The sequence below is a fragment of the Cibotium barometz genome, chromosome 10, assembly GCF_041138505.1.
Source record: "Cibotium barometz isolate CiBa-2024 chromosome 10, ASM4113850v1, whole genome shotgun sequence".
NCBI classification, from domain to species: domain Eukaryota; kingdom Viridiplantae; phylum Streptophyta; class Polypodiopsida; order Cyatheales; family Cibotiaceae; genus Cibotium; species Cibotium barometz.
The window spans coordinates 60,357,233-60,371,646 of NC_141055.1; the positions used below are offsets into that span (position 1 = coordinate 60,357,233).

Genomic DNA, 14,414 nt, shown 5'->3' on the forward strand with positions numbered 1-14,414 from the left:
GCTCATCATTGTCATCATCCATGCATGCACATTATGTGGAACACACTCATCTCTAGAGTCTAGATAAAGTTCTAAGTGTTAAACTTATACAATAAAGTCATGCACATTATTCATCTCTAGAGTCTACATAAAGTTGTAAGTATTAAACTTTATAAATAAGTATTTTTCATCATCATCAACCATTCATGTACATATGACGGGCCACGGCCCTCCTTCTTTCTTCTGAACGGTGGTGGGTCCAGTGCCACCCCCTCGGCCTCCTGCTCACTATATTTTCCGAGAGCTCCAACTTGGAGTCTCTCTCTTTCCTTGCCCCGCTTTTCATTCTCTTTCGATTATCTCACAGTTGAACAACGATTAACCCGAAGTTTTGCCCGATCTCCCCACCCCCCGTCCGAAAGAACCAAAAAACAAAAGATTTTTTGCTTTCCATGGCCAGACGTCCCTTCAGCTTACAACAATCCTGGCATCTGCTGTGAAAGCATAGCAAAACATGACATAGAAAGCTTCATCATTGCTGCACATGGCCTCACAAAGGGTTTCTCTCTCAATCAACACATATTAGGCGGCATTATGCTGTAACCGTAGCCTTTAATCCATAACCTGGCCCTAAGTCTAACCATACCATTATCCTTGGTTGCAAACCCCTCTTTCTGGACGCCATCATTAGGGAGAATGGTTCTTCGAGCTGCTGGATATGGAGGAGGGAGCTCTGCTGCAGTGCCTTGCTGAGATGAGGGATGCTATCTTGGCTGGTAAAGCTAGTAACGGCCTGCTGGCGGCCGGTTCAACGCTATGCACGAATGGACAAGGATACGGCTGATCACAATGACGAGCTCATGTGGTACAAGGACCTTGTACAGCATGCCTGCGGTAACATCTCCATGGCTGTTGTCCAAGCAAACGCCTCCCTGGAAGATCAGAGTCAAGTGGAGATTGGCCCTTCTGGTACCTTCATCGGCATCTTTGATGGCCACGGTGGGCCTGAGGCTGCGCAGTTTGTCTGTGATCATCTCTTCCTCCATCTCCGAAGTAAGTACTTCTTGCCTGTCATCATGTGATTTTCTCTAGTAGTAAAGTTTATCCATCAGTCGGGAGCAGTTTTGTGAAGACTGTACTTGCAAATGTACAGCAACCAATCTGGCACGATTTTTGTGAAGAGCCTCCCGTGTAGCATAGATTGTACTTTGTTCTATCCAGAGGTGCAATTGCCCAACTAGCTACTGTCTTTAGTGCTAGTCTTTGTCTGTGCTCTCTTTAGTGCTAGCTGTCATCATTGCTGTGTATGCCCTTGACCTCCAGAGAAGTGATAGAAATCCACTACTACGGTAACATATCTTTACCCATGAACCTGCACCTATTGATGTGAGTGCGGATGCCATAGCACGTGGTCTATGTTTTTCATGTTGGAGTTCATGATTTGAAGCTTTGTGAGTAGTCAAGACTGAAATTTGGTTTTGTTAAGTTTGGGAATTAACCTGAACCTATTTTCATTTCTCAAATCTTAGGGCAAAGTTAATCCATAAATGCAGCAGCAGTTTTAAAAGCTGTCCATATGTCATAGAAAGTACTTTTTGCTTGTCTTTATGTGAATTTCTCAATTTTATGGCAAATTTCATCCATCAGTATGGCAACAGTTTCGTGAAGAGCCTTCCACATGTTATGGAAAGTGGTTTTGTAGGCCGTATAGAATGAAGAAATGCCAAATCATATCTGGGAAGTCTTGCCATGGTGGCAGGTGGGGTAACTGTACTTTTGCCTGTAATTATGTGAATTAAAAAGTTTGCTAGTCATTATGTGTGAGTAGTTTATTGACATCATAGATGAATTCCTTTGCATAAAGCTTCTTGTCTCATATTTGCAAGATAGTCCTGAGATGCGGCATATGGGCCTGTAATGTAAGTATGTCATCAAGGAACACCACGACAATATGGACAAAGTACATCATTTATCATCTGTCTATCTTCGGTACATCTTCAGATTGAATCCGAATCTGATGATACATTGACCTCAAATCAATTTTCATGAAGTACTTCGCTCCTCGAAGCCGATCCATGAGATCATCCTGCGAGGCAACGGATACCCATTCTGAACTGCGAGCTTGTTAAGCCCTTTGTAATCTACATAGAAGCGCATCGTGCCGTCCTTTTTCCTAGACAAAAGCTCCGGTGCCCCCCATGGAGACTTACTAGCCGTACAAACCCTTGTTAGAGATAATCTTGCAGTTGCCTTCTTTTTTTTTCCCGAGAAAAATATTCTTCTATTAATTATTGAGAAAACAGCTATAATGGCTAAGTACAAACTCGTCCTCAAATGGGAAACGAGAGTCAAGATGTGCAAAAGGGGGGAGGATGCTCTTCTCCTCCGGCTGGCTTCTCTCTAAGAGGAGAAGGCTATCTCATACAATTTGGGGGGGGAGGGGGGACAACCACACAGGTGGTCTATAATGCCAAGTGGGCTCGCCATGACTATCTGTAAGGAAGGGACTGCGCCACTAGATCCTTTGGAAGGCCTCTCGACGCTTTCGCATGCGGTCTGAGCCACCTTGAGAAATACTAAGGTGAGAGACCTGAAGGGATATGATCATGGTCTCAGTGGCCCAAGCAACTATGCCCCACATAACAATACGGGCGAGGGCCCAATCCATAGTGAAAATGTGTAGGATTTGTTGCCAGACTTGCTGCACCTTCGGGCAATCTCAAAGACAATGACATTGAGATCTCCTAGAGCCATCCTACAGTTGCCTTTGAATTTAATTCTCCTTGTGGTTTGACTAAAGCCTTTGAATCTAATCCTTCTCGGTATGACTAAACCGATAAGGTTGTTTCATACATGACCGACTACTAGGCAATAACTCGATAGCATGATCTATGTTCCTCTTAGGTGGTAAACCATCAGATGGGAACCAAAGTCACAATCTAACAGGAACAGAAACGTGAACGACAATCCCCATGGGAATAGAAATGAGGAACGGGAACGGGAACGGGAACGGGAACGCTGTGCTATTGCACATGCATATACAATATGTATGCATAACACATTACCTTATACCACAAGTAGATAAAAAAAATAAAAAAAACATTTATATTTTGAATCGATGACACAGTAAACATTTGAGCCTGAGGATAAATTTTTTAGCATTCACGACAAGGCATTGTATGGTCTTAAACAAGCTCTTTGAGCTTGGTAGGAAAAGATAACATTCTTATTTGACTAGCTAGGGCGTCCACAATAGACCAACGGAGAGTACCCTTTACGTCAAGGTGCACAAAGAGGATTTGATTATCATCATTCTATCTGTGGATGTTATGTTGCTATTAGGGACCAATGAGGATAAAATTGCAACATTCAAGGCTGATCTTGAATCCTCATTTGAGATGTCAGATCTTGAGCTATTACACTATTATTTGGGCATATTGTTTTCGAGCTATCACACTATTATTTGGGCATATTGTTTGTACAATTACAAAAAGGGCATTGTTTTGTTGTAGTCCAAGTACATAAAGGGACTGCTACAAAGGTTAAAATATTAGGATTGTAAGCCTATTTTTGCTCCAGTAGAACCCGAGCTTAGAGTGAGTATGTATGATGCAAGAGAGAAGTGATAGAAACTCAGCTTGTTGGTCTCTGTATAAAAATTGTGTCCTCTTGGTTGGGACAAACTTTTTATATGTAAACCTTTCTATCACCTCCGGAGAAGTGATAGAAACTCAGCTCGTTGGTCTCTGTATAAAAATTGTGTCCTCTTGGTGGGGACAAATTTTTTATATGTAAACCTGCACCTACTCTGGGGCGCTGATGACGTGAGTAGGGATGTCGTAGCACCTAGTCCATGCTATGCATGATGAAGTTGATGATCTTATACTTCATGATTGGACAATCTTTGAGGTAAAGTTCACACTTTTTGTATTCTTGTCTTTACTTGTTTTGTTTTAGTGAATTAGTCATTTAAAGTTTGTTTTTGCTAATTAGTTATTAAATTGTTAGAAATTCTTTTGTTGTGGTTCAATAAAGAATTTGTTTGTGTATGTGGGCGTGTGTGATTTAGTTATGTATTTGTCTATTTTTGCAATTTATTATTACTATTATTATTATTATTTTTTCTTGGGTGTCTCTAATTTAATTTAATTTATTAATTTTTTAAAAAATTTGTTTGTTTTTGGTGATTCTCTTCTTTCTTTTAAAATTATTCGTAAGTTTAGATTCATCTGGCCTTATGACAATATATGTATGATGCAAGAGAGGCTTGTGATGCCACTCTTTATAGTCATGCTGTTTGTTGCCTCATATAGTTGTGTCACACAAGGCCAAACATACAGTTTGGAGTGTCCTAATTGAGCAAATTTATGCATAGCCCAGGCCAAGCTGTTAAGCGTGTGCTCAAGCCCTTACAGGGCACCCACTCTCTTGGTTTGTTCTATGCCGCGGCGCGTGGGGGGGGGGGGGGGGGGAGGGGATATTCAGCTCCATGCTTATAGTGATTTGGATTGGGCTGATGATTATGACACAAGGCAGTCCACATGAGTGAATTACTTTTTCCTTGGGAGCTCATGCATATCATGGTTGAGGAAAAAGCAACCTATTGAGCAAAAAGCAACCTACTGTGGTTACATCTTAATGTGAAGTTGAGTACATGGCAACTTACACTACTATAGTTGAGTGTGTGTGGCTAAGGAGATTGATGGCAGATCTTCGTGGGAGTCAACAAACACTCACTGCCATTCTACTACTGACAGTCAGAGTGCTATGGATGTAGCATGGAATCCAGTCTTCCATGCTCGCACCAAGCACATAGAGATAAGTTATCACTATGTCAGAGAGAGGCTACATGTAGGGGAGATCAGTTTGGTTTACTGTCCTACACATGAGAAAATTGTAGATTTGTTTCCTAAGGCATTACCTAGAGAAAAGTTTGAAGCAAAGCTTTGAGCTTATTCCCATTTGGAGAGTGATCTGTCATCTTATAAATATTCACACTATGTAATTGGCCCAAAAAGCGTTGAGTACAATCTTGATGCACAGGTCTTGCAAGCAGTAAAACATTTCACGCGAAAATAGTTCGAGGCATGCAAGTATGCCATGCATAAGAATCTATTGCTTGATCTCCCTTTCCTTTTGCTTGTTGTCAAACCTCCAGGATCTCCTCGTAAGGCAAACCTTCATAACAAACCATAAACCATGAAGGGGGTGCAGGCATACTTGCCACCCAACCATGACAGTCGTGAGAGCGAGGCTCACAATCTTGGCCGTCCCCACCGAGCCACGAGCTAGAGCATCATGCTCTCGTGAGTGCCCTGCCATCGTCCTCATCCGGTGTCCTCTACCACCCGGGGGTTGTCCCTCAAGGACAACGGCCTCCTGCACGATGGTGCTCTTGTTTGGGGTACTCCTGTGCTCCATCCATCGGTGTGTGCCCAACTAGTACCCCTCCCCCCAATAAACAGGGAAGGGACGCCCAAAAAGCTCACGCTATCAATAGCTGTCATGTGCATGACAAGCTCATGTATATTCTCAGGGCTAGTCCAGAGGAAGGCAACTAGAAAAAGAGCATGAGAACTAGAGTTGGGGCACAAGGAGCAGTAGGTTGGACTTGAAGCAAGGCTTGGAGAAGAACCAAAAGGTGTTGTCGACTGCAGGGAGGGCAATGTTGACTGTACCAGATGACGTCGGTTGCAGCAGGCACCTCAGTCCATGGAGAAACGCAGCCCGACCAGCGATGTGTGAATTTCAGGCCCAGTCGGCTGGTCCGACAGCAGTCGGCCAGCTCCTACATTGCCCAAGAACCCTATAAAAGGCAAAGTGTGCCCATAGTTGGAATCATTCAATCCTCTAGGGATTGGGTCTCTAGGAGTCCCATAGGGGGACAGTTTTTGGGTGTTATTCACCTTTTAGAAGAAGGCAGCCTAGGGCTGTGTGTAAGAGTACCTTTTTGTACTATATGAATATACCGGCGGAGACTACAACAGAGGATCAGGACCATACTAGCACGGCATGGGAGACGTCCAGTCAGAGTACTCACCATGGAGGACATTGAGGATATCCGCCATCGACCGATGAGAGACATCTTTGGATAGTGATGTGTATGATGCTTACCTTTGTTGCTGGAGTTTTCCTTCCACATGTTATCCATTAGGAGCTCCTGGTACCGTACTTTTCCTCATAGTTGTTTCAGTTTCAGTTAGTTGTTTAATTGTTTTTAGCTTTCCTTACACAGACATTGTATCAGATCCACCAATTGTTGTAACCTTTTTGGTCTCATAGGTCATTTTGGCCTTTTGAAGACGTTAATATATCATTTCATTTCATTTCATTTCTCTCTCTCTCTCTCTCTCTCTCTCTCTCTCTCTCTCTCTCTCTATATTTGCGTTTTGTGTCAGCATGTTGCCAGTAGTGTTTAGGGTTGAAAGAAGACTCCGAGAGCTTCCGCGTGTTACATTGGTATCAGAGCATAAGGCTCAGCAAAGCTAAACACTGATTCAGTCCCATATGATGGTGTACAGGTCCAAGGTACAGGAAAGTACACGGATACGAAGCCCAAGGCAAGGAGCACAAAATCAAGAAGAGCTCCTAGGAGGTTTGTTGGTGGTGTTCCACAAAGCCAAAGGGGATGGCTGTCCTGTGAGCCAGATAGGTTCTGGGGCAACGGTCCCAAGGGAGGTTTATCCTCCAAGGGTGATGTGAGAGTGCCAGACTCATTTCTCAGGAATGAAGACCAAGACAATGTTTAGAGTCAGGGCAGAAATGGATTGTGGACTAGATGGAACAGATGCATAGATCTTCGTCAGAGATAGATTGGTTTGGAGATCGGGCCGGGCTTTCAGAGAAAAGGGTTGCCAGGGATGGATGGATGACAGAGGGACTTCGGGAAAGGATTGGGATGATGACAGTCATCCAAGAGCAGGTTGGATTCCTGTCATCAAGTTTAGCAGAGGGGGATGTCATGTGCATGACAAGCTCATGTATATTCTCAGGGCTAGTCCAGAGGAAGGCAACCAGAAAAAGAGCATGAGAACCAGAGTTGGGGCACAAGGAGCAGTAGGTTGGACTTGAAGCAAGGCTTGGAGAAGAACCAGAAGGTGCTGTTGGCTGCAGGGAGGGCAATGTCGGCTGTACCAGATGACGTCGGCTGCAGCAGGCACCTCAGTCCATGGAGAAACGTAGCCCGACCAGCGATGTGTGAATTTCAGGCCCAGTCGGCTGGTCCGACAGTAGTCAGCCAGCTCCTACATTGCCCAAGAACCCTATAAAAGGCAAAGTGTGCCCATAGTTGGAATCATTCAATCCTCTAGGGATTGGGTCTCTAGGAGTCCCATAGGGGGATAGTTTTTGGGTGTTATTCACCTTTTAGAAGAAGGCAGCCTAGGGCTGTGTGTAAGAGTACCTTTTTGTACTATATGAATATACTTGAATTTCCAGCATTTCTCTCTCTCTCTCTCTCTCTCTCTCTCTCTCTCTCTACTCTCTCTCTATATTTGCGTTTTGCGTCAGCATGTTGCCAGTAGTGTTTAGGGCTGAAAGAAGACTCCCAGAGCTTCTGCGTGTTACAATAGCGGACCAAAAAGCACATGTCCGCCCACAGCATATCACACTCTAGCTCGCCAATCTGCCTGCCCCTAGCGTGCACATGACATACTCCCCTTTCTCAAAAGAGCTCACTCTTGAGCTCAAGAGAAAGAACTCAAGGAGAAGTTGTCACACTCGCAACACTAGAGAAACACCCTCTATTGGTCGAAACCAATAGTCTCAAGGACAATCCGACTAAGAGATCGACCTGCTTAAGTAACATGACATGATCGTCAATTCCTAGTCACAAAAGCCTAATCCGGAGCAAATGGATCATCTGGGTAACTCAAAGCTGAGATTGCTACCCATGATGCAGGTTCGGTTGAAAGGAAGAACTCGCCAGCCTTGAACAAGGGCAAAGCATTCCCGTAGGTATACGATCTAATGTGCACTTTCCGCATCCTATAGTACCAGAGGTAAGCAACCATTGTCTTAAAGAGTTATCCCGAAACCAGAAGTATCTTCCATTTGACTACCATGCTTCATCTTGATGTCCTCTATAAATCTAGTCTCGAAAAAAAGCCACAAAACTGGGAAAACCCATAATCTACTACTGAAGCCTGAACCAAATGGAACAGAACAGTAGTCTCTTCCCAAACAAGAGAAGAACCGATCTTTTAGAAAAGATCATCAATCTATACTTCGTCACCTCAGAAGTCTAACTTCCCAAACAGACCTCGGAAAATCTTGGACATGAAAGGAACAACTGTTCCAACAGACCTGGTTATGACACAAGCTAGCATCTATCATAATTGTTTGTATCAAAAGTAAAGTATCTATCTCTCAAAAATGTTGAGATAGCCTTGTTTTTGTAGGCGCAGAGTCCGAATGAAGTCGTGACAATCTGGCATAGCCCTGTAACATGTGATGGATCATGGCGTCCCATACCACCATGATACACCCCATACCCGTGCTACGATTACTACAAAACACCAGTTTGTGGATTTGTCGCGATCTATCAGAAACAATAAATGCCAATGGTTGACCATGTGCCACAAACTGAATCGCGCTGGTTGTGCTGCGCTTCGAGGGGGCTTCTCTGGTCGTGCTATGCTCGAGCTTATTGCACACGCTCAAGTCAGTTTGGAACTGCAGTGGAGCACTTTGGACACATCCTGGGAGGATGGAGGAGGTCATGGAGGGATGGGACATCATACTACTTACATAGACGCACCAGAGCCCAGAGAGGGGGCTACCCAAAGTAGAGGGCTATGCAGCTTCCCCCATCATACACACATTGCACACACAGATAGATCTGGGAGCATGCCCCAGAATCGGTGGTATGATGATGAGTGCAGAGAGCTATATAGACACCTCCGTGCCCAGAGAGCACTGGGGACCATTACACAGAGATAGGCGAGCCGATAGATGAGGATCCTCACGCCGTAAGAGGCGTGCATATGAGGAGGCACAGTACTGGGATATATACCACCTACTCATGAGCAGGGATGCAGCCACTGCATGGCGCATGATGAGTGTTGGGGTAAAGGCGTTATGCCCACCCTTATAGTGTGTACAAGCCCATAAGTTATAGTACATAGTACACTTAGTACTTTTAATGTACTAAGTGCACTATGTGTACTAGTGCAATATACATGTGTGTTAGGGGAGTCACACACTCATGCCTCATGAGTTGACTTATCCCCACAACTCTCTCTCTCTCTCTCTCTCCCTTGTTTCTCTGTGTATGTCTCCCACACAAGTGAAACCCTAACTGTTTCTCTCCATCAACTGGTATCAGAGCCATTCGGTGCAAGCAGATTCTTCCCTGGTCCTTTGTTGTCTTCAGAGTCTCCAGTCAAGCTAGAAGCGACCAGCAGGTTGGGCGCAGCCTGTGTGTGAAGAGGCCAGAAGAAGCGACCAGCACGCAGCTGTAGTAGATAGGTGGGCGTAAGGAGAAGGTGGCGGAAGCCACTTCTGTGCTGAATCACAGCAGCCAGGCGCCTACAGCAGTCTAGCGTGGCGTCAAGCGTGGAGCGAACATAAGCGCACACCTAGGCGAGTGGCGCTAGGCGAAACGTAAGCGAAGGTCGCTGGGCATTAGTCGTCGACTAGTTTACGGCTCACAACGCGTTGGGCGGAGCCCGTCATGTAAACTGGCGCTAGGCGAGCGAAGCGCACAGCAGGCGAAGGCGGCTGCAAAGCAAGCAGCACACGCGCGTGGAGTTCCAGCGGGAGTTCCAGTGCAGCAGCATCTTCATTGCATGGGCAGACGTAGCCACCCAGTCAACGCAGCAGCACTGGACAAGCTGCCGTCATTGATGTCCTTCCCGCCTACGACTTCCAGCCCAATACACAGCAGGAGAGAGAAGATTCAACACCTTCGAGCAGGGATCCTCAAGCTGTAGCAGTGTATCCGGTCAGCATCAACATCAGCAAGAAGCCCCCCCCCCCCCCTGCCTGCAAATCAGAGAAAAATCAGAAAATTACAAGGTATTCTGCTTCAATTTTTTTTTGGGATTTGCAATTGAGCAAGTACAATCAACATTGAGCAGGTACAGGTGCCCAATTGCTCAATTTTTGAGCAAAATTGGCAAAATTTGGTGACATTGGTCACAATCAGGATAAATTTGCAGGAAATTGGTCAAATCAGGATCAATTTACAGGAAATTGGATGTCGAAATTTGGGGCTTTTGATGTAATTGTGCAATTAAGCACTCATCCATGCTGTATGATGTGAAAAATCGCACATTTGGGCAAAATTGCAGCAAATTGCAGGGCAAATCAAGGGGCTTTTGTGCCGATTTGGTTGATTTGCATGCAGGCGATCGCATTTGATGCCGTGGATAATGTGCTGATGCCTTACAAGCACTCAATGTGCCTGTAAATCAAGGGGCTTTCATGTATTGGATGTATATGTGGCCAGGGGGAAGCATCGTGAACACTCTGGATGCCTTCATGTGCGTCAATGTACCATGTATGATCAGAAATTGATCTTAAATCAAGGGGCTTTTCAAGTTCGTATGCTTGTTGAGCTTGGCAAAGCAGCAGGCAAGACATTTATGCCTTGAATCCTCAGAAATCAGCTTGCAGTCAAGGGGCTTTTGCCCAATTTCTGTTCGGGACTGTTGTATGCAGTGTACAGGACTGTAAAAGTCTGATTTTCACTCATTTGGACAGCCAGGAGAGCATTTATTGCTACTGTACCTACTGGTACAGATTTGGCACAGCTTTGTGCATGTTTTGGCATGGCTGTACACTATTTTGAGTGACCAAAAGGTTCAATTTCAGCTGCTGAACTTGCCGGTACAGGTTTGGTACATCATTGGTGAGCACTTAGTACTGCTGTATAGTACTTTGGAAGGGCAAAAGAGCACATTTAAGGTGCTGTCCAAAATCTGCAGCAACCAGATTTTGGTGTTTTCATCACATAAAGTGGGAGAAAAGTTGCATTCTTGCTTCCGCAGTGGGAGATAAAGCTTGGGAGCAAAACTGTGAGCACTTTGTGTGCTTTTGGTGCAGTGTTTGCACATTTTTGCAGGGAGTCAGGCATTTACAGGTTGCATTTTGCTATGGCAACCACAGGTGAGAGCTCTTCATTGCTTCACATCAAGAAGCTTGAAGGCTCGCAGAATTATGATATTTGGCAAACCCAGTGCTACAATGTGTTGCTTCAGAAAAAGCAGCACAAGCCTATCAAAGAAAGGGGTGTGATGCCCGCTTCTCTTACTGCTGAAGAGTGGGAAGATATGGATGAGCTGGCAAGATCTACTATCATGTTGTCTGTGTCAGACTCATTACTTTTCAGCATTCGTGAAGAGAAGACAGCTTGGGGAATGTGGCAGAGATTGCAGGACTTGTATGCCCAACAAAGTGCCTGAAGCAAAGTGTATTGGTTGAAGAAACTCATAGGTCTTCAGATGAAGGAAGGGGCATCTATGACAGCCCATCTAAATGAGTTTAATGGTATTGTCAGCCAGGTCATTAATCAAAAGTTGGCAATGGACGATGAGTTCAAAGCCACTTTTTTGTTATGCACTTTGCCAGAGAGTTGGGACACATTCAGGACAGCCACTAGCAATTCGCATGCTATGCTGTCATATGCAGATGTTGAGGGTGCTCTTCTTCAAGAAGAGATGAACAGGAAAAACAACTCTGTTGGAAAGTCCAATGCAATGAATGCACGTGGGAGATCCCAACAAAGGGGAAAAAGCCAAGAACGGGGAAGGAGCAAGTCTCGCTCCAAAAAGGATTTGGAATGCCATTATTGTGGCAAAAAGGGACACATTAAAAAGCAATGCTACAAATGGAAAAATGATCAAAAGGAAAAGGGAAAAGGCAAAGACAAAGAGAAAGATGAAGCCAAAGATGTAAAGCCAAAGGGCAAAAGTGGAGTCAAGATTGAAGAAATCAATGTGTCACATGCAGGTGGCAGTGAGGATGAGGTCCTATTTACGTCTTCACTTGATGCCCATTCACTTCTTACAGGTGGTCATGGTATGCACTCATGGATCATTGATTCAGGTGCCTCCTTTCATGTCACAGGTTGCAGAGACTTGTTTGTCAGGTACACTGCTGGCAATGAAGGAGTGGTTTATTTGGGTGATAACCATGCATGAGATTCTTGGCAGAGGTGATGTGAGGCTTGTGTTTTCAGATGGCTCACAGCTTATGCTCCATGATGTCAGGCATGTGCCTGAGATCAAGAAGAATCTGCTTTCTACTGGACAGCTTGATGATGCTGATTATGTTACCACATTTGGTAGTGGAAAGTGGAAAATTAGTAAGGGCTCACTGGTTGTTGCCAGAGGCTCTAAGGTGGACACTCTTTACTTTATGCATGCAGGTGTTTGTCACCATGCTAATGTAAATGCAACCGAGCTGCCGGAAATTTCTATGTGGCATAGCCGGTTGGGACACATGAGTGTCAAGGGAATGGAGCAATTGTCTCGTTTGGGTTACTTGCCTTCTCTAAAGTTTTCAAGTTTTCAGTTTTGTGAGCATTGTATATATGGTAGGCAACTACAGTGCCCGCACAAGAAAGCTCTTGGACAGAAAGATGCTCAGTTAGAGCTTGTGCATACAGATGTATGTGAGATGCCTCAGCTTTCTTTGGGAGGGGCAAAATATTTTGTGTCTTTTATTGATGATGCCACACGCAAGGTGTGGGTCTATCCTCTTCGCTTGAAGAGTGATACATTCTCAGTGTTTCAGAAGTTTGTTGCTCTTGTTGAGAATCAAACTGGCAAAACACTGAAGGCTTTGCGTTCCGACAATGGTGGAGAGTATACGTCCAAACAGTTTCAGGACTTTTGTGATGCTAAAGGCATCAAGAGGGAGCTCTCTACTCCTTATGATCCTCCACAAAACGGGACAGCAGAGAGGATGAACAGGACCATTCAGGAGAAGGTCCGTTCTATGTTGTCACATGCTGCATTACCTCATGGTTTTTGGGCTGAAGCTGTTATGACAGCCGTTCACCTTATAAACAGGTCACCTAACACGAGGCTTGGTGGGAAAGTGCCAGAAGAAGTATGGACAGGGAAGCCTCCGTCATACAAGCACTTGAGAGTGTTTGGTTGCGTTGCGTACGTGCACATACGCAGGGAAATGCGCACCAAACTTGATCCTAAGTCTCATAAATGCATATTCCTAGGATATGGTGACAGAGGTGAAATGGGGTATAGACTTTGGGATCCCATGAATAGAAAGATCATACGCAGCAATGATGTCATTTTTGATGAAACATGCATGTATAAGGAGCCTGCAAGGCAACAGGAGCCTGGCAGAGTCATCTTTGATGATGATGGACATCATGGACAACAACCAAGGGCTGTAAATCAGCCATTACAGCAAGAAAACCAGCCCTTAAATGGTGCTGAAAATGGTCCAAATGGACAGCCAGAGATGGCAGAAGATATCCCTATGGATATACCACAGTTAGAGGATATACCGGGCATGATTTTTCAGCCTTATGGCATGGAACAGGAGCCACCAATGGGTGATATGCAGGCTGGACAGCAACCTGCAAATGATGGTCATTGGGTACGGAGGTCCACTAGACCCTCCAGAGCCCCTGACAGGTTTGTTCCAGGGGTTGACTACTTGATGCTCACTGACTGTGGGGAGCCCTCATGTTATAAAGAGGCTTTACAGAGGGCAGACAAGGCTCTTTGGGAGCGTGCCATGAAGACAGAGATGGATTCTCTGCATAAAAATGGAACTTGGAAGTTGGTGCCTTTGCCTGCAGGCAAGAAGGTTTTGCCATGCAAGTGGGTATACAGGCTCAAAGTTGCACCAGATGCAAAGCCAAGATACAAAGCCAGGTTAAGGGCTTCAAGCAGGAATATGGTGTGGACTTTGATGAGATCTTCTCTCCAGTGGTCAAAATGACCACACTTAGAGCTGTGTTGGCTTTGGTTGCGCATGATGATCTGGACTTGATTCAGATGGATGTGAAGACTGCTTTTCTTCACGGTGATCTCCATGAGGAAATATATATGCAGCAGCCAGAGGGTTATGCAGTGAGTGGAAAGGAGAAGCTTGTATGCAAGCTGAAAAAGAGTCTTTATGGGCTCAAACAGGCACCAAGAGAATGGTATCATAAATTTGATACATTCATGAAATCTCAGAATTTCAGGAGAAGTGACATAGATCACTGCTTGTACACCAAGAAAGCTTTGGATGGCAGTCTATTGATTCTCATTTTGTATGTTGATGATATGTTGATTGCCGGGAAATCTCGTAAAGAGATGGATGCTTTGAAGAAGAGGCTGCATGAAACCTTTGATATGAAGGATTTGGGTGATGCAAATCACATCTTGGGTATGCGGATACTTCGGGACAGAAATCAGCATGTGTTGTATTTGTCTCAGAAGGAATACATTGGCAAAGTCTTGCAGAGGTTCAAT

At 44.8% G+C, this 14,414-nt stretch overlaps 1 protein-coding gene across 1 annotated transcript in view; it reads left to right on the forward strand.

Moving 5' to 3' along the window:
- The first annotated feature begins 254 nt into the window (after window positions 1–254).
- LOC147635124 (putative protein phosphatase 2C 43) overlaps window positions 255–14,414 on the forward strand; it is a 55,503-nt gene continuing 41,343 nt past the window's right edge. The window contains exon 1 of the mRNA XM_086804418.1: window positions 255–1,032. Coding sequence (XP_086660544.1) covers window positions 741–1,032 — 292 coding nt within the window. The 5' untranslated portion in view covers window positions 255–740. The remainder of the gene's footprint in view (window positions 1,033–14,414) is intronic.